Source organism: Cinclus cinclus, chromosome 2 (genome assembly GCF_963662255.1).
Source record: "Cinclus cinclus chromosome 2, bCinCin1.1, whole genome shotgun sequence".
NCBI classification, from domain to species: domain Eukaryota; kingdom Metazoa; phylum Chordata; class Aves; order Passeriformes; family Cinclidae; genus Cinclus; species Cinclus cinclus.
In genome coordinates, this window is record NC_085047.1 from 86732078 (window position 1) to 86751556 (window position 19479).

At 35.8% G+C, this 19479-nt stretch overlaps 1 protein-coding gene across 1 annotated transcript in view; it reads left to right on the forward strand.

Moving 5' to 3' along the window:
• The window catches only part of TMEM131 (transmembrane protein 131), a 92296-nt gene that overhangs the window by 55401 nt on the left and 17416 nt on the right, over positions 1–19479 (forward strand). Inside the window, exons 12-29 of the mRNA XM_062514950.1 lie at positions 2350–2458; positions 4245–4353; positions 5069–5222; positions 5317–5487; positions 5746–5856; positions 5943–6077; positions 6510–6614; positions 7910–7996; positions 11052–11204; positions 11357–11432; positions 11535–11652; positions 13139–13277; positions 13369–13478; positions 13847–13913; positions 14855–15006; positions 16274–16416; positions 17531–17717; positions 18777–18962. Coding sequence (XP_062370934.1) covers positions 2350–2458; positions 4245–4353; positions 5069–5222; positions 5317–5487; positions 5746–5856; positions 5943–6077; positions 6510–6614; positions 7910–7996; positions 11052–11204; positions 11357–11432; positions 11535–11652; positions 13139–13277; positions 13369–13478; positions 13847–13913; positions 14855–15006; positions 16274–16416; positions 17531–17717; positions 18777–18962 — 2312 coding nt within the window. The remainder of the gene's footprint in view (positions 1–2349; positions 2459–4244; positions 4354–5068; positions 5223–5316; positions 5488–5745; positions 5857–5942; positions 6078–6509; positions 6615–7909; positions 7997–11051; positions 11205–11356; positions 11433–11534; positions 11653–13138; positions 13278–13368; positions 13479–13846; positions 13914–14854; positions 15007–16273; positions 16417–17530; positions 17718–18776; positions 18963–19479) is intronic.

Here is a 19479-nt window from a genome sequence, read left to right on the forward strand (position 1 = left end):
GAGGAAAATACAAGCAAGTAATTTTCTTTTTTGAGTTTTTAAAACTCTTTATAATATCTCCCTCATTTTATAGGGTATGTTCCATTATTAAGGAGAATAATGTTTATTTCATGATAAGACAAAACTAGGTTCAGGAGCCTTCTGACTGGTAAAAAATATAAATAAACCTGTGCCAGTCTTCCAACCCATACTCTTTAGTTTATTAGAATACATGTAGCCCAAGAGTTCTTAAACCTTCAAAGTCTTTCTCAAGAACTTCTGCAAAAGCATGAAGTTTTAGCCCTTCTTTGTGTCCTTTAGAACACTGAAGGTCTTAATTTTCTGCAGTTATGCTAAATACTGAATGTGTCTTCACAGACCAGGGTCAGGAATCTTGAGTGGGTCATTCTCTCTCAGTGGGAGAGCCATGTGTTACTGAAGCATGTCTATTTAAAATTATTCTTCCCTACAAAAGTTGCTGTTAGGAAATTTTCTGAGAAAATTGGTGGTATTAAGTTCTTGATGGAACTTGTTTTGTATGTATTTTCAGGACCTGTCCATATTTGATGATTTTTAATACATGTTTCAGGGCAGGTTTTACTTGAACTTTATTTGAAATAGGTTGAAATTTGAAGAAAGTGGATGTTTGTTTTTTCCTTCATTGTCTTGTGTTTTCCTTCGTTGTCTTAATTCTGTATTACCCTTTATAGCATGTAATCAAGTAGCAAGTGGGAAACATGCATTATGTAGCTCAGAAATTTTCAACAAAACAGTGTAAGTTCCTTCCCTAACTAAATTCACCATCTGTAGACATTTTGAGTAAATACATGTAGGTTTGTTACTCTTGTGGTTTGAGATGCACCTTTGAAACCTGCCATTTTTCTGGTAATTTCTGGTAATTTCTGGTAATTTTCTGAATATTTCTGTTATTATTGAATATTTCCAGTTTGAGCTTCTAAAAATGTTTATCATCCCTGTCATCCAGAAGTTGTGAACTTTATCACAGCTTTGATTTCATCTGCTTTAAGAGGAAGGTTTTTCTTTAAAGATATGTCAAGATTTCAGTTTTTAGTGTGGATCTCATTAGAAGAAAATTGAGATAGGTATTAACTGGCTTCTGAAGAGAAATACCAAATATCTGCACCCTGTGTATGCAGACACGGTGGTGGACAAAGGTCAGTGCTATAAATCCAAAATACAAAACTCCTGGTTGAGTTAACGGAGATTATTCATTAGCTGCAGGAGTAGTGCTGCTTGTTCCCACTAAGGATCACATGGTCTGCAGAACTTATTTATGCACACATTTATGGCTTTAGTTTACAATCAAGGACAGCTTGACTTGGAAGAACTGTAATTGGTTTGTACCAGTAGCTGTCTGCCTTGCCCCTCCCTGGCTAAGAAAGGCTCATCTGCTTATTAAGCAGGTGCTAAACCTCTGCAGCCCAGCAAAAGGTAAGGCAGCACTCATTTCAGTTTCCTTAATTCAGCATCCTGTAATTTGCAGTGGCTTAACAAGTGCTATGTGAGCAGCTGAGCTGTTCTTAAAGCAGGAGAAGACAGCTGGGGAGGAAGAATCACGGCAGTCATCCTAATTTTAAGCAAAACAAGAATAAGAGCATTTAAATGCTTCATGCCCAGTTTCTCCATGGAATCTGGGTAAAGAGTTTGCTAGCAATCTCTGTAGAGTCTTCAGATGACATGAAATCCCTTATCCTGCTGCATAGCAATGAGTACCTCTGCATATCAGCTCTGGCTAATAGCTGACACAACAGCTCTTTCAGTAATGCCCATTTACCTTTTCCCTTTAGTTTAAAACACTAATCCTCAGATGTGAAGGGTGACCTTGGTAAAGTGTTAGTGTAGAACAAGTGTCATCACAGATCTACAAAATGTTTCTCTATACAGTTTGTTTTTTTTTTTCCTCTGCAGACTTAACATGGGATTAGAGACAGGGGTGATGTCTATATCTTCTGGTACTTGCACAAGTCAGTTAACAGCTTTGTTAGTGAGTGCACTAGAAACAAATAGCCTAGCCATTGTAGCCCTGCAGCATTAAGAATAAAAATTAAATATTAATTTAAGTTTGTTTTCTATTTTATTAATATGTTTCTGGTCATACTGCCACTTAATTCAGCATCCCTAAGGAGAACTCACTGTTACCCACTTTCCTGTATGTTGACTGAGTAATTTGTAGGACCTGTAAAAAATTCCAAAACCACTCGTAATGCCTGCTTTGTTTTAGGAAAGACAGACCTGTAAGAGCTTGGCCAAAACTACTTCCATTTTTATCACTGTGAAAGACACACGAAGGTTTCAGAGCATGTTAGCAATGATAAATTTACAGATGCTTCATATTTTGATTGTTTGCAGAGTGTTAGACCTACACCACAGAATGAAGCTATAACAGTACATTTCAAGCCCGTTACGTTAAAGGCCTCTGAAAGTAAATATACCAAAGTTGCAAGCATTAGCTTTGATGGTAAGTACTGTTCCTCTCTTCTTAGAACTTGTCAAGTGCTTCTTAAACTTACTGGAGTTTCATTGATTATTTTCACTCTCTTAACAAAACACTGTTTATAATTTTGAGAAGAAAATGGAATTTTCCTGCCTGGAAAAGGCTAACAGTTCTTCTGAACTTCAGTTATTTCTGAAAGGATTGTCTTTGTTCGTGATCAACAAGTAGATACTAGACTGGTAAATACAGATGAGAAGAGAAGGTATTCCTAAGTTTTCTAATAACCATAGCTGTATTCTTACGTTAAGGCACCAATTGTTGAAATGTATTTTTATTTTAAACAGACTTTTGTTTTTGAGAAATCCTACTGAACAAGGTAATAGATACAAGTTACTCCTGGGGAAATTTCAGTTAGACACAAGAAGAAAATTTTTCACAATGAAAACAATCAGCCATTGAAATAATCTCCCCAAGAAGGGGTGGATTCTGCAGTGCTGGGCACTTAAGATCAATCTGGCCAGGGTTCTGAGACGTCTTGTTTAAACTGTACTGCCAGGAGAGGTTGGACTGAGTGGTCCTTGAGGTCTCCTTCCAACCTGGTATTCTATGATTTTTCTCCGACATAGTGTGATTTTAAATACTATGTTGACATTTTGTATAAAGGCACCTCTGTTTTTATAGAGATTTTAATCAACTGTTAGAATGGTGGTGCTACTCAGATGTTACTGCTTTAAGATGCTAGTTTGTGCTGTAAGTCTTTCTGCCTGGATTGCTTAAAAATGGAATCTTACACGTACAATAGTTGTGATAGACATAATTTTAGAAGTTGCATGGATAAAGAGGAGAGGATTGATCTTTATTATCGTTTATGGCTTAGCAGTTGAAAAATTTAGTAGCTCATGGTTTCTAAAACAAGTGAAGTATGTTTTAGCTTATAAATTCTGAAAGACATGAATTCTGTCAACCTGAGGTGATAATGCATTCAGATTTTGAAGCTGGTGGGAATTGGTATATGAGGACCTACTGGCTAACATATGGTACATCTTAGAAGGAATGGTGGTACCTGGGAAAAATACCCAGTTAAGCTGCTTAATGTGTTTAAGGAATTGACTTGATAAATTCTTATCAGTGAAGCAGACAGCCCTAAATGTTTGCAGTTTCAGCTGTTCCTAATTATATGCAGGAGGCTTTAGGAGCTTAGTGGCTTTTCTTAATTAGTATTTGAATACCTTGGGTTTTTTGGACACTACTGCTACCAGGCTAACATTGCTTGTTTTGTGATCTTGGAGCAGACCTATAAGCATCACTCTTGGTGCTTGAATAGTTTCAGTACTTACATGGATTCTACTTCTTTTTTCGCAACATTTAGCTTGCCTTTGATTTCTTGGTTGTTATGAAGTTGTTACATTTCAAAGTTCCTCTCAACTGGTAGTTCTAAGTGAGGGGCCCAACTCAGGCTTCCGTTCTGTTAGGAGAGAGTTAGTTTTATTCCATATTAGAGCAGAGTTCAGTTCATCTGGGATCCAAATTATGCTCTAAGCAAGTTATTTCTATGACAGCAACAATCAGGCTTCCCTATTGTAGAAAGCCTTACTAAATCAGGCAGGACATCTAACGTGTTAAATGGGAAGAATTCAGAATTGGGATCTACACCATGTCTGTTTGGTTATTGAAATTTCCTTAAGCTCCACTTTTTTCCTTCCTTGATAATTAATTTCTGGGCTGGCTCTGTGGTTTTATTCTTCCACTCATTCTAGTCTAGCTAATTTTTGTCAGCTTTAACAAGCTTCTTATATTTTTGTGTGTACAGCATCAAAAGCAAAAAGAGCATCACAGTCTTCTGGGAAAATAACTGTTAAAGCAAAAGAGAAGAGCTATTCCAAACTTGAAATACCATATCAAGCAGAAGTGTTGGATGGGTAAGCTTCCAGTAACTGAACATAGTTCAAAAACTAAATGCTCCAAATTAGAAGGGAATATTCCTGTTTTTAAACAAATGGATGAGTCTTGGCAATTCATAAGTTGTTTTCAAGGCTTCAGTTAAAAAACTTACCTTAATGAGTTGTTTTTCAAAGCAGCTGAAGAATGCAGATGAAACATTTTAAAAATGCACTATTGGAAATATTTCTGCTTTTGCATTTGCTGTTCTATTGCTCTATGAAATAAGGGTAGAGAAAACACTTCTGGTTTTAAGCAAAATTTTGGAAGAACCCTCAGTGTTTTCTTGGGTTTTGTTACTTATCTACAAAGTATGGCTAAGTTGACTTTAAAAACTTGTTGAATGAGGTGCTGTTTTATCAACAGAACTGGCAGAGCATTTTAAAGGCAAACTAAACCTTACCTATCAGAACTTTCGTGCTGCAGACACATGATTTGGCTAATAAGAAATACAGGTGATTTGCAAATTATCTTAATACGTCAATACTTCCTTTTAGTCCTCCTATTATTCTGACTTACATATTTTCTTACCTTATTTGAATTACTTAGTTAAGAACATCCCTGTAGTGCTGATAATCTAGTTTTAGCATGCAGTGAGATATGGACCTTTTTTGCTGTTTGGAATAATGAATTCTAGTCTTTGTGAAAGACTTTGAGGAAAATCTTTATTTTCTTTACACTGTTTTCTTTTAATAGTTATTTAGGATTTGATCATGCTGCCACACTCTTTCACATCCGCGACAGTGCTGCTGATTCTGTGGAAAGACTGATCTATCTAACAAACACATTCAGTTTTGCAGTCCTTATACATGATGTTGTGTTACCAGAAGAAGCAAAACCAATGTTTAAAGTAAGTCCCATTTCAGTGAATGCTTTTTCCTACTAGTAAGTGCTTAAATGCTTTGTTCAATTGTAACCTTGGTCTTCACTGTTCTCTGATCTAGGTCCAGAACTTCAGTAAACCAGTTTTAATTCCACCCAATGAATCCAGATATATTTTTACACTTCATTTTATGCCTTCCACATCATCTGTTCACATAGATAACAATATCCTACTTATCACCAATGCTTCTAAATTTCACCTACCTGTCCGAGCGTACACAGGATTTCTGGATGTAAGTATATTTTTTTTGGCAGCTTCTGTGTAATTAGAGGCAGACTTCATAGGACTCTATTCTAATTTGGTGTCTGCTGAAAAATTCTTTTTTGTTCCCTTTAAATCTTTAGTTTTACATAGGAAATTTATTAATGTAGAATTTTGAGATTGTCATGGTAGTGTTGTATTAAAGTTATTAATGTGTTTTTAATGAGCTTAGAGTTTAAGCACATTTTATATTTCACTTATGCTAAAATGCTTTTATCAATCTTTCTAGTACTTTGTACTGTCTCCAAAAACAGAGGAGCGATTTATAGATTTTGGCATATTGAGTGCAACAGAAGCTGCCAGCATTTTATTTGCAGTCATCAACAGCAATCCAATAGAGGTGAGGATGCATTTATTTTTAGCTTATCTTTTAAAAAAATTATATCAGCATTGTTACTGAAAACAGTACCTATTTTTCTTTTTAAGCTGGCTATAAAAAGTTGGCATATTATTGGGGATGGTTTGGCTGTAGAACTTCTAACAACTGAAAAGGGAAACAGAACAACAATAATTGCAAACCACCACGAACTACAAAATGCTACTGCATCTGATCAGTCTTCAGTAAGTAAACTGTTGTATATATTGCTTACAGCTAAATATAGGAGGGGAGAAAAGAGACAAACCTCTGCAACTTCTTTCAGTTTCATTTTGGCAGAGGAGAGATAAGTATTCTTAATTTTTGTCTGAACTTTGGTATGATAAAGCATGTAGGCTTCTTAAATTTGTTTTAAGGAGAAGCTTTGTATTCAAATTGCTGTTTCTGAAGTTTACCCTTTCCAAGTCTAACCAATCTTGATACCTCAGGTGATGCTCATCATTAATCTGGGATGAGTGGAAATCTGTCACCACAAGGAATAGATAATTTTTGTGTTAGTCATGCATGCAAACTCCTTGTTTATCACTGACAGTGGTTTTAAATGGATTTTGAGTCTGGTTTTAGTGAAATTTCTTTTTGGTTTAATGGAATATGTTGGTGACTTCTACCATTTATAGGTGATCCTTGCATCAGGCTATTATGCAGTGTTCAGAGTAAATCTAATAGCGAAGGAACTTGAAGGAATTCATGATGGAGCTGTACAAATCACGACAGATTATGAGGTATATTTATTGTATAATAAATAGGTGTTGCCCAAAAGATCTGTTTAGTCTTTGTGTTGTACAGTGGACCAACTGTAGCATAAGGGAGAAGTTGAGGTTGGAAGGTCAGGTTATCTTTGCAAGTTAACCCTGCATCATACAATGGGAGTGCTACTAATGCTTTTATTATTATTTTTGTCTGGTTTTCAGAAATATCCATGTAAATCTGACCTCATGCTTTGCAGTTGGGTTTTTTCAGTGACATGATGCATCCTCAAAGCATCAATGGATCTTGGAGCGTTTCATGTGCTGACAGCGTGCTTCTCCATACATTATCAGCTAATGAGCTCTAATGTCAGCTTTTTTTTTGTCAAAACGCAATGTGAAAGGCGTTTTGGAGAGTCATACAATCATTAGGGTTTGAAAAGACTGAATACCACCATGCCCACTAAGCCATACTGAGTTTGCCACAGTTTGCTGGCAGTTAATGAATCAGAATCCTTGCACTGATAATTATGGGAGGGAACAACTGATAGCCTCAACTTCGTATGTCTTGTTTTTGCAGGAGACAGTCTAATGATTAATGCAATCTGTATTTAATATATTTGTGTGATATATATATAAAAAAAAACCCCAAATGTGACTATGCTTATGAAATCAGGAAATTATATCACTGATTGTGTGGTTCTGGTGGTGCTACAGAAAATGGGAAATTCCCAATTTCTGCCAGTTTCTGAGATTTTTTTTTTTTTTAGTATATCAACATATTTGTTACCCTTTGGTTACAGAATCTGAAGCATTTTATTTTCTTGCTTGTTACAAGTTATTCTACTTGTATTGGTTCTTGAATCTCACTGCCATCCCTTCCATGCTACTTTTTCTATGTGTGTCCCAAGGTATTACAATAACACAATGTTTCAAGAAGTTGGGTGTATCTTTGTCCCTCGTTTACTTTAAAGATGTTCCCCTGCTGTTCTCCAGCAAAGTAAGCCCCATTCAAAGGAGACCTGTATAATACCCCACTGGGGACCTTATGTTTTCAGTATGCTTTTCTGTTCCATGTAGAAGAGAACTGAGGATGACTGAGTGAAGGAGTGCTTCCTGACAGTATGGAGTGGCTGTTCAGAATATGATGATGGGTTGTAATTGTAAATCATGTCTCCATGTTTTAAATGTCTCTATAGTCCTAGACTATATTAATTGTAGAATTTCAGGGTTTTGATATTCTATGCAATTTAAAAGTGGAAGAGGCATTTAAAGGCTAGAAATGTAAGGGATTTTTTTCTAAGTTTTTCTTGTTTTGTTTTTTCATCCAGATTTTAACTATACCAGTGAAGGCTGTGATTGCTGTAGGCTCATTGACCTGCTCCCCAAAACATGTTTTTCTTCCACCTTCTTTTCCGGTAAGTGAGTTGGGGAAGATTAAATATTTGCTTGTTGTGTTTTTAATTTATATGCCCTTTTTATATGCCAGGGAGACCACTGTCCTGAATTCTGTGTCAAATTTCTGGAGAGATTGTGCTACTGAACTGTTATGATTAGTTTATCATTATTTTGGGGGTTGTTTGGGATTTTTCTACCATGTATTCCAAACATGAGTTGTCCCTACATCTCCTCAACAGCCCGCTTGAATAGCACCTTGGGAGAACTCATGTAATGGGATAGATCTCATCAAAGCAAGATAGGTCAGTCAGCAGGACTTGAGTGAATGTTTGCTGCAATTGCCACGTATTCCATCTTCCTTCTGATCTCCTGTGTCACAAATTCTTTTGCTATCCTTGAAGTCAAGCAGTCATGCCTACAGTTGCAAAGACCACTGCTTGCTTTTTATCTTTAAGGTTTTTTTGGCTTTCTTACTATATAGCCTCACCATTATATGGATACTTAATATACTGAGTGCCACATATATAACTTCATTATGAGCTGCTTCATAAGCTTTAATAAGTTAAAATAGCGTAAAGATCCACTTCCCTATCATTCACTGGAGATAAAGCAATTTTTGGTATTCTCTATCTGCATCTACTAGAATTATTAGAAATTATTATTATTATTATTACTATTATAACTATTATTACTATTCTTCCTGTGAAGAATGTCCCTTTTGAATGCCACATTAAAATATTTTGTTCTATGTTGGACCATAAAGAAGTTTGTTTTTTTTTAATCTCCTTTGAGTTTATTGTAGCTGAAATTGCTAAAGAACTTACCAGTATTTCCTAGTAATAAGCCCACGGTCTTGTCAGCTTGATATTTGGAGGGCCTTTGGTTTTTTGTTTGTTGTTTGTGATTTTTTTGTTTTGGTTTTCCAGTTTTGGGGGTTTGTTTGTTTTTATGCAGGGGTTTTGTTTTGTTTTGTTTATTTCCTTTTATTTTGTTTTGGCAGGTACTACTTCTTACAGCACCTATGTTTCTCAGGCTGTCATTACTCTTTCTCTTCCCTAGATTACTATGATTGTTATTGTCTTTGTGCTTTTTCTAGTAATGTTTTCAGACAGTGACCCATTCAGGGTCTCATCTTTGGCCTCCTGCATTTTGTTAGTATAGAGTATGGATTCAGATATAATTATCACCTTTGACAAGATTAAAGACTATTTACTGTGTTTAAGCCCCAAGCTTTTCAGAGGAGTAAGCTTCACTTACTACTTCCATTAGTTGATCACTTAGCTCTTTTTATATTTGAAAACATTAACAGCAGACTTATTTTACTTTTTCTTGGATTCATTTCCAACTAAACTTATGCTCACTGAATTCATACTACTGTTGCATTTAGTTCTTCTGTAATGCCTCTATTACTTATGAAAATAAGCCCAAAATAGTCGGTTCTTTTTGTTTCAGTGTGGTAGAGAAACTTGACAGCTACACCATCCAGGAATAACTAGGTGCTACTATTTTAGTAACACATGCTTTTCAGTTTATACTTAGGATGTATTCTCCTGCAGCTGCCTGGTTCCCAGAGCTGTCTGTCTGTTTATAATTTTAGTGTATTTGTACCCAAGTGTGATTTCTGGTATTCTGTTGAAGGTTGTTGGCAATACACTGACAGTGTATACAGGCCTTGTAAAGGTCAGTGTCTTGATTTAAATAAATCTTAGCTGTGTTGGCTTCTGCTTCATAGTGTCATCTTTACCTCATAGTGCCACTTCTCAACTCTTCCGTGATCAAAGCTCATCTTTTAAGACCTCTCTGCTAAATGGCGTTCTGTTGTTCTTATTACTGCTGAACAATTTTTTCCCCTTGTCTGTTGTTTCATGTCTAAGTGCTATGTAAAGGTCTTAGTAAAATGCCATTTATTTGTTCCAGACACTTTAACAAACCTATATCTTGTCCAGTTGATGGCAGTTTTACTCATAGGAATCCACAGATGAAGCTCAGACATACCCTGTAATTCAGTTTAACGGGACTGTACTGTTAAGGATTTATTCTTGTAGTTTCTTTCCCTCTGCAATTACTACTATTGAGACTGTTGCAATATGTGACTTTCTTGAGGCCACAGTCAAATTTTGAACCTGCAAAAGACTTCTCCTATGTTTCCACTTAAACTTAGAGGGTTTTTTAACTCCAAAGTACTGATTTAAGGGGAACAAGAAAAAAACATGTTCACTAAAAGATAGTCTTGGGTATTTGTTTTTGTTCATACTGTTTCATTTTTTTCACATAAATCTGAAGTCTCCCACCAGTCCTGAGTTGCATTTTTTTCTGCTTTTGTTTCTAGTATTTGTTTCCTCTGATACATATCAGGGTTGGTTGTTGAGGTAAGATGTAAAACATGACCACAGAATCATTGATTTACAACTGAGGCAGGGGTAGAGCTTGAGCATTGTAAGGATTTTGATCATGATAATTAAACTACGTTTTCTGTGCTTAAAAGGAACATAATATTTGACTCGGAAAAGGAGGCAAGGTGTAAAGGTGTGGGGAAAAAACTTCCCATTTTCTTCTTGAATGTAGTTTTAGTGTGTGGTGTCTTAATTGCATTTGGGAGCAGAAAGGAGGGTTTTAAAAGCCCTCTGTCACCTGTAGTTTTTTTAATTGTAGCTTCCCTTTACTCTTCCTTTCAGATTTTTCTAATTAGTAACACTTACTGTTTTTAATTGTTAGCAGTGATATTTTGCAAGAAGACTGCTTCCCTTTAGTAATAGGAGGCTCAGCAAACTGAAGTTTTCTCTTGCCTTTCCTCTTAAGGAGAGCTATTGTCCTAACTCTTCCACGATTCTTCAGGTGTTCTTAATTTTCAAAGAAGGATGAACTGTGTTTGGAAGCAGATGGAGGAAAAAATACAACTTCACAGAAACTTACTATCTTGAAGTGTTGCAAATGGCATCTCTTTAAGATAGTGTAGTTAAAATTGCAATTTAACATTTCAGCAGTGCTACAGTCTTTGCCAGCCTGCATAAATAGATGCATATGCTAGGAAAAAAATGCATATCCTGCAGACTTTTTTCCTTTTATTTTCCTTAGGGAAAAGTAGTTCACCAGAGCCTGAACATTATGAACTCCTTTTCTCAAAAAGTGAAAATACAACACGTACGGTCCCTGTCAGAAGATGTAAGGTTTTATTATAAGAGGCTAAGAAGTAATAAAGAAGATTTAGAGCCAGGAAGAAAATCAAAGGTTTGTTTATGTCTTATTTCTAAACGTTTATAAGTTCTCTTTTTGTATAGCTTATGTTATGTTTCTGGGTTCAACAGAAATCTTCCTTCTGTTTTCCTTGGTTGTTAGATTTACTGTGCTGTTTAATCGATCTGCTCTTACATGTTTTGCAGATTGCAAATATTTATTTTGATCCTCGTTTGCAGTGTGGAGATCATTGTTATGTAGGATTGCCTTTTTTAACAAAATGTAAGTAAAGTTCAACTTCATAATGAAAATAATTTTAAATAAGTTTTCTCCTTAAGTAATGATTTTACTTGAAGATTTATAAAAACACATTATATCTTACAGCGGAATCTAAAGTTCAGCACAGTGTAGCAATGCAAGAAGATGCATGGGATTCTGACTGGGATTTACATGAGAATTTATTCAAAGAATGGACAGAAATAAAAGAGAACTCAAGCCATAGGTAAGTATTTTATTCTTGTTGTTTGCTCAGGTCTTAAGTCGGTGATAATTATGTGATATGTGTGCTCTTACAGAATAAAAAGCTTCTTAATATTGCTATGCTCTTTGAGAGTGGGCCAGGAAGGAATTGCTTGGCCTTCTCTGCAAAACCATTGGAGAGGGTGTTTTAAAAGTTAAAAAACGGTAATAATTTCCTCAAATTAAAGAGAACACTGGAAGTTACTATTCGCTGAGTTGCTGGAGTTCTTGGAAAGATTGTAACAGTGAGGCAGTCTCTACTCTGCAAAAATTTCCAAAACCTGATTATAGTGGTTGTTCAGCATCCCTGCTTAAACTGTTTTAAAATAGTATCCTCAATATCCCTCTGAAGATTTCATGAGGTTTTCTGTTATTACCATACCAGGATTTTTTGCATTTCAGCGAATTACAAAATTTTCTCGTATTTTACCTTGAGATGATTAATGGTTGCTACTTAATATTTAGAAAAGTTAAACTCTGTAGACTGCTGCGTACCTTTTAAGCATGTGCCTTCTCATACATAAAGTCAATTTAGTCTCCAAAAGACATGAGTTGTCATAAACAGCAAGTGTGTGTGTCTTTTGTGTTGATAGCATCCAGATTACCCTTACAGAAAAGGTATATGAAGAAACAAAATGTCTGTATGCAACTAAATAGGGTAACAAAAGCATTTCTCCTTTATCACTTCTGCGTTGTAATGGTGATATATTATCACTTCTGAGAAAACTTGTTCTAAACAGAATCCTCTATTTAGCCACACCAGTAACTTTCAAGAATGTTCTATACCCTACAGTAAGAGAACAGTAGAGGAGAATGCTACTGAAGATTAGTTCTGAATAAGGAGTAGTCCTAGCTTGAATATACAATGCTTTCATATTATTTATAACATATTCTAAAGTATTTAATACTTTTAAAGATAGTTAAGATTACCCAGCTGTCCAAAGGATCATTCAGGGAAAAGAGAGAACTTCTGAAAACAGACGGGTTGTAACTTGGACATTTGGAGTTTCTCCAAAATACTTCTCTGGGTTTGAAGCCTATGATTTCGTCTGTTTTGCTGACTGGAGAACTCAGTAGTTTTAGTTTTGTTTCGGTTCATGCTGGAGAGCTTATAGGAGAAGGGCACCCAAAGCTGTTGAGGAGGTTGTTTAATAGCAAAAAAATTCATTCACTGATGGAAATAGTGGCTAGCACCAAGTATGACTTGTTCAGATTAGCTTTAGGTTTATTAGACATGTGTGCAGGCACACAGTCTGTGTATCCATTGCATTTAGTGTAGATGTACTGATTTACTGTACATATGCAGAAAAATACGTTTTCTGGATTGTGGATGCTATAGTGGAGTTTTTCCTTTCTACTGTTTGTATCTTTGCAAATCATGAAATACGTTTTGGGTTATTTTTCTTACTGATCTGAATCTCAGTTATATTCTCAAAATGTAAAACCGAGTTTTATAACTGTTTCTCCAGACTGAATGCTGTATTTGAAGTAGACACAGATCTGCAGAAGGATGTTCAGTTGAAAATTACAGCAGAAATGTCCTGGCCTTCCATCCTTAATTCACCACGCCATCTAAACTTCCCTCTTACCAACACAAACAGTTCATCAGTAAGTTATTTTAGTGATATGATCATTTTAACAGGTGTTTCTAATTGCATTAATAGTAATGTAAACTTACAAAAACATTCTTTCTGAATAGGAAGAAGAAATTTTTCTAGAAAATCCAGCTGATGCTCCTGTGTATGTTCAGTTTCTTCCAGTAGCTCTGTATTCTAACCCATCCACTTTTGTTGATAAGCTGTTAGAACGGTAAGTGTTGTGGAATCCTTGGGGTGTTCTCACTCAGCAGGAAAAATGCATTTTACAAGGAATGAATGCCAGTTGTGTTGGTAGTTAGTATTGGCCCACCTCTAGAATTTGAATCACTAAGCCAACTGAGAACTGAATCTATTACCATTGAACACACATCTGTGTTTTTTACTTAGATAAAATGTGTTTGCATTTCTTCCTTGACTTGATGTGCAACGGCGGGAAATAAGAAAAAGTAAAATAAAAGGATGCTTTCAGCTGCATGTTGGGCTACCATAGATACCTGATTTGTGCTAAAATCCATAAATGCAAGAATGTCATTACCTTCCCTGATCTGTGAGAAAGAAAAAATTGCAATTTCATTTCAGGTTTAATTTGAGTAAACCAACTAATTTCAATCAGAGGACACTAGAGTTCCAGGTCTTCAGAAATTGTGTAAGTATTTCAATATATTCTTGGTAATTTTAAATTCAGGCATTTTAATATTTTAGTAAGAGTTCAGTCATACATGTCTTCAAGTATAGGTATTAGTGTGGAAAACATAATGTAAATGTAGTATCTGTTGGAGATCAGGAAATTGAGAAAAGAAATATTTCTTCAAATGTAACTAATAAAGTGTCACTTTTTCTATATGCTTAGATGATAATAGAGCTGTGGGAGTTACAGGGAAACTGCATTTTCTCATTCTTTTACTGACAGGGTTATTTTATTCAACATATAGTGGTCACTAGTTCTAAAATTAGCAAAGAATTGATTATTCCATTACTTTGTTGATTCTTTCAAGTGATTTGAGTATTGTGGACTACTTTTAAGTGTGTGCTTTTTCATATAGAGCATGCCATTTTCTGTATAGAGCTAAGCACTCCTTCTTTTATCTGACTTTTCCCCTCCATTTGCAGTTTGTTTTGGATTACCATCTGATGCTTATTCAGTGTCTCAAGACAAACAATGTCTCATGTCAAACTTAGCAAAATGCACTTTTTTTGTGCGTAGTTCTTTTATTTTGTTTGCTTAAAAATGGAAAATTCTGAGGAGACAAAATATTCCATAATGGCTTGGTACTAATTTAGTGTTCAAAAAATATATGCAAGAATCTCTTTCTTCCACTAGAACTTTATGAATCTATATGGGTGAAGTTTAGCTCAGTTCTGTTTGGTTGTGTTGTTCTGCTTCTCCATTAACACAAGCAGTTTACTAGTAAGTAGGGAAATTCTTGTGCTATCAGAGTTTCTGGTTAAGAAACCCCAGTATGTCATTAAGTAATATGCTTTTTTAGGACAAGACCAATTTTCTAGCTAAAATAATACCGTTTCTATCAAATACATGTAAAAATGTCTTCTTTTTTAACTGTTGCATTTTTTCCCCACCCTCTTAAGGTCCAACCACTACAGACCACTGTGGGACTTACAAAGGGCTTGGCTCATCATTCCATTTTAAGTCTAGTATTAAAACCTGGTGAGAGAAAGTCTGTCAAAGTAAAGTTCACTCCAGTTCTTAATAAAACTGTTTCATCATTGATTGTTATCAGGTAAGAGAGGTATTTCTGAAATAAGTGTGAGTTTTTCTCTGTTTTTCTATTTATATATAAGATCATACTTGCAATCAGCTGTCAAGAAACTATTCCTTTTACAAGAATAATTGTAGAATCCTACGTGTCTGCAGAAGGATTTAATGTAATTGTGACATGTCTTAGAGTATTTTAACTGTATTCAGTACATATTCAGTAATATAAATGTATAAGCCACTGTTATAATTAGCACAGAATCACAGAAAGGCTTGGTTTGGAAATGGCCTTATTAATCTAACCCCCCTGCTATGACCAGGGACATCTTCAGGTTTCTCAAACCCCTATTAAACCTGATCTTGAATGTTTCCACGGAAGGGGCATCTATCACCTCTCTGGGCAATCTGTTCCAGTATTTCAGTACCCTCATTATAAATTTTTTTTCCCCTGTATCTAGTCTGCATCTACCCTGTTTTAGTTTTTAAATCGTCACTAGTTTTCCTGTTACTACAGGACCTATTAAAAACTTTGTCCCTATCTTTCTTACGGGCTTCCTTTAACTACTGGAGCTCCATTATTGTCACCAGGAAACTCTCTTTTTTAGGCTGAATAATCCCAATTCTCTCAGCCTTTTCTCATAGCAGAGGTGCTCCATCCCTCTGATCACCTTGGTGTCTCTTGTCTGGACTTGCTCCAACAGGTCCATGCCCTTCCTGTGCTAAGGACCCCAGGGCTGGATGCAGGGTTTCAGGTGGGGTTTCATCAGAGCTGAGTAGAAAGAGTAGAATCCCCTCCCTCACCCTGCTGTCCACGCTGCTTTGGATGCATCCCAGGGTATGATGGGCTTTCTGGGTTGTGACTGCACATTGCTGGGTCATGTCCAGCCTCTCACCCACCAATGTATGGAGACTTGATTTCTGAAATGCATCCTACACTGTCTTGAAAGAAGGGTCTCTGGTTAGAGATGTCCTTTGCAAGATCAAGCTACAATGCAAGTTTAGTCTTTCTGGTAAAGAGCATTGAGTTCACTTTTGTATCAGGTGTGATGCCTTAGTAAGAGATACAGATTTTAACTAGGATTTCACTGGAGTTTGTATGTTATGTTAGGATTTCTTAAGGGTTTTGTCTTGCAAACACTATATTTGAGACCCCTGCTGTTTTCCTCCATAATTTGGGGAATTATCTGTGGAACAGATTATGTATTTGTTCTCCACATTTGGGATATGGACTCACAGTCTCTATAGAGAAGCTTTTTATGAATGTTTCCCCTCACCCTTTTTTTTTTCCACAGAAATAATTTGACTGTAGTAGATGCCATAATGGTACAAGGACAAGGAACAACTGAGAGCTTGAAGGTTGCAGGCAAACCTCCTGGTCCAGGAAGTTCTTTACGCTTTAAAATCACAGAAGCATTATTAAAAGACTGTTCAGAAAGTGAGTACTTCTTGAGCTAATATGCTGAACAGAAAAGAAATAATATTTTATGTGTAAAACTTGAAATGTGTGGAAATATTTTCCCCTCTTCTAATGACACAGAAATTCAACTCCCTTAAATACATTAAAAATGCTACTTTACTTAGGCAGAATACAAAATATATTATGTTTTTTGTTTTTACGTGAGAGCTAGGAAAGAAAACAGAAACTCTTTGTCCACTTACATTCAAGACAGAGGAGGTAAAGATCTTGGCATATTTACTAGCAAAATATCTAGTTCCTAAATTTAATACTACTTGGATCATAGGTGTAACTTCATGTGTACTTGTTTTCTTCACACCTTCATAGCCTTTAAGCACATAGCCATTGGGGAAAAAAGGTTGGGCATGTTCCTAGATGAAAATTAAATCCCAGCCAGATTCTACTCTGAGATCAGAGAGAGGATTTCTGCTCTGTGGCCTCAGGCTTGCTCCTGAGAGGAGAGCTGAGTACCTATATTACCCAAGAAACCGGTAAAAGAGTTTTAGTTATATCTGGTATTAAAATCTGCTTTGCTACTTCTCAGTTTTCCAGACATTTCTAAGTGCCGTGTTAATTATTATCTTATTCTGCTTTTTGTGAGGGGTGAGGAAGAAAACTTGAAGTAAAGCTCAGTCATTACCCTTTACCTGTTGTGGTTAGGGATTCTTTTGCTAATAAGATATATGTAGTTCAGCCATATATTTTTATTTTTAAGACATTAAAAAAAAACCACAAAAAAAAGCTTTAATTCTTAATCTTTCTGGGACTGTTCACAGAATACCACAACATTAGGCAGTACATCAAAGAACTTTGCAGCTTGTGTGATTTCTTTGTGGAGCAGTAGTGCTGTCAGAGGTTAGGGGGCTTGTGTTTTTTCCCTGAGGACTTAGAGGGTTCTGGAATTGTGCAAGTGCCCTACCTTGACAGCAGTGGGAATCTGGCTGCAGAGGTATGTTACTGCAAGTTAATTTCTGTGGACCTTGCAGGTCTCCCTTATGCTGTAATTTTGACAGAACTTTCTCCTGCTGTAAAACATGAATATAGGGAAGGATATCTGCTTAGCATAACACTAACCACTGCTGTTTGTTTCTAGAAATGAAATACAAAGAACCAAATTTCACACTGAGAAGAACGTTTAAAGTGGAAAATACAGGGCAGCTGCAGATTAATGTGAAAATGATGGAAATCAGTGGCTACACATGTGAAGGATATGGATTTAAAGTAGTTAACTGTCAGGAATTTGCACTAAGTGCCAATGCCTCGAAAGACATTGTCATATTGTAAGTGTTTTTTCTTATATCTAAATGGAACGTTGCATTTGGAATTTTAATTTCTTTTTAGAGGAAAGCTCTCTTGGTTAAATTCTGGGGGCTTTTTAACTGAAGTTTTGAGTGTATGGGGGTTTTGAACAGTGTTACACTACTATGGCATTTTCCTCTCTTCTTGCAAACACTGTTTGATTTTTCATTATACCATGTTTCTGTGACTGACTATGGTATTACTTCCAATACTATCCAGTGAGTATAACTTGCTGGATTGGAATAATATTACTATATGGGGTTATATAAATTTCCCTTCTGTTACTTGTGAGTGCACATGGGACCTAGACCTACATATGGTTTTGGTGCATTGCAGTATGTAGAAAGCCTTTGGTCCAAGGATTTTTATTGTAATGCACAGTATTTTAGTCTTGAATATTTTGTCTGTTGCCTTAATGACAATGATTGTGTAGTTCTATAATTTTTTTATTGTAAAAAACCACCATACCAAACACAACAAAGCACTTTTAACAGTGCTTTGTTGTAAAATTAGCTATTCAGAAAATGGTATCTAAAAATTTTTGTTCACAAATTGCTTCTGTTCTGTTCTGCAAGTGGATGTATGAAATGCTGCTGCAGTGAAATAGTATTTCACTAGTATTTCTGCACAATCTTAGTTTCTAATGAAACTGTGACGTAGTGGTGATGGTTTTGAAAAGTCAGGTTTGTGACTCAAAGATGAAGTGTTTCAAAAATTTATAGCTCACATAGCAGTTGGTTCCATTACTTAGACCTGTTATTATATTTTTATTGCATTCATAGCTTTTATTAACAGGTGTGGTAAAACCTTATTTTCAGGTTAAAACCTTATTATTACTTCATATGGTATCTCTAGAGTAATCTAGAATCAGATATGTTAAGCATAGGTGTTAATGAACATAGTCAAACACGTCTTGAGGTATTTGAAAGATACACAAGTATTTTTAGGCTGTGAGGTAATTGATGGAGTTGAATTACAGGGTTTTTAATTTGTAATTTATGAGTTATAAAAAATTCTGATGTGCTTTATGTTGTTTCCAGGTTTACACCAGATTTCACTGCTTCCAGAGTTATACGTGAATTAAAATTCATCACTGCAGGAGGCTCTGAATTTGTATTTATCTTGAATGCATCGCTTCCATATCACATGTTGGCAACGTGTGCAGAAGCACTACCCAGACCCAACTGGGAGCTGGCACTGTACATAATCATCTCAGGAATAATGAGGTTGTGTGTGTGTTTGTTCTTACTGCTGTGTGGGCCTGAACTGTCACTGCTCAAATATGGGTTGCAGAGAAGCACATGGGTATCCAGCATATGCTGTAATTGTTGTAAAATAAAATAGGCTAAAATGAGATCAAATTGATGAACACTCCTATAGATTGAGTATGAACTGTTTAAGGCAAAGGAGTTGTTGTAGTACTGACTTTCTGCTGAAACCAAGGACAAAATAATACACTTCTTGCTTGAACCTGTTTCCTTAAGTGAGATACATACTCCTGTTACTTCTGATAATCTGTAGGGGTTTTGATAAATAAGCCAAACTTGAAACATATTAGATATTAAAGCAGTGATGGCAGTGAATTCCTGTAGAAATGTAAGCATCCTTCTGGAATGTTGTGCTTTAGAGAGATATAAAGCAGTGACTGTAATGAGCTTAGCGGATGCCTTGGATGAATTTAACTTTGCTGTCACTTGTTATGTGATAGACAACTGGTGATACTAATAATGGGATTTCTGAGAA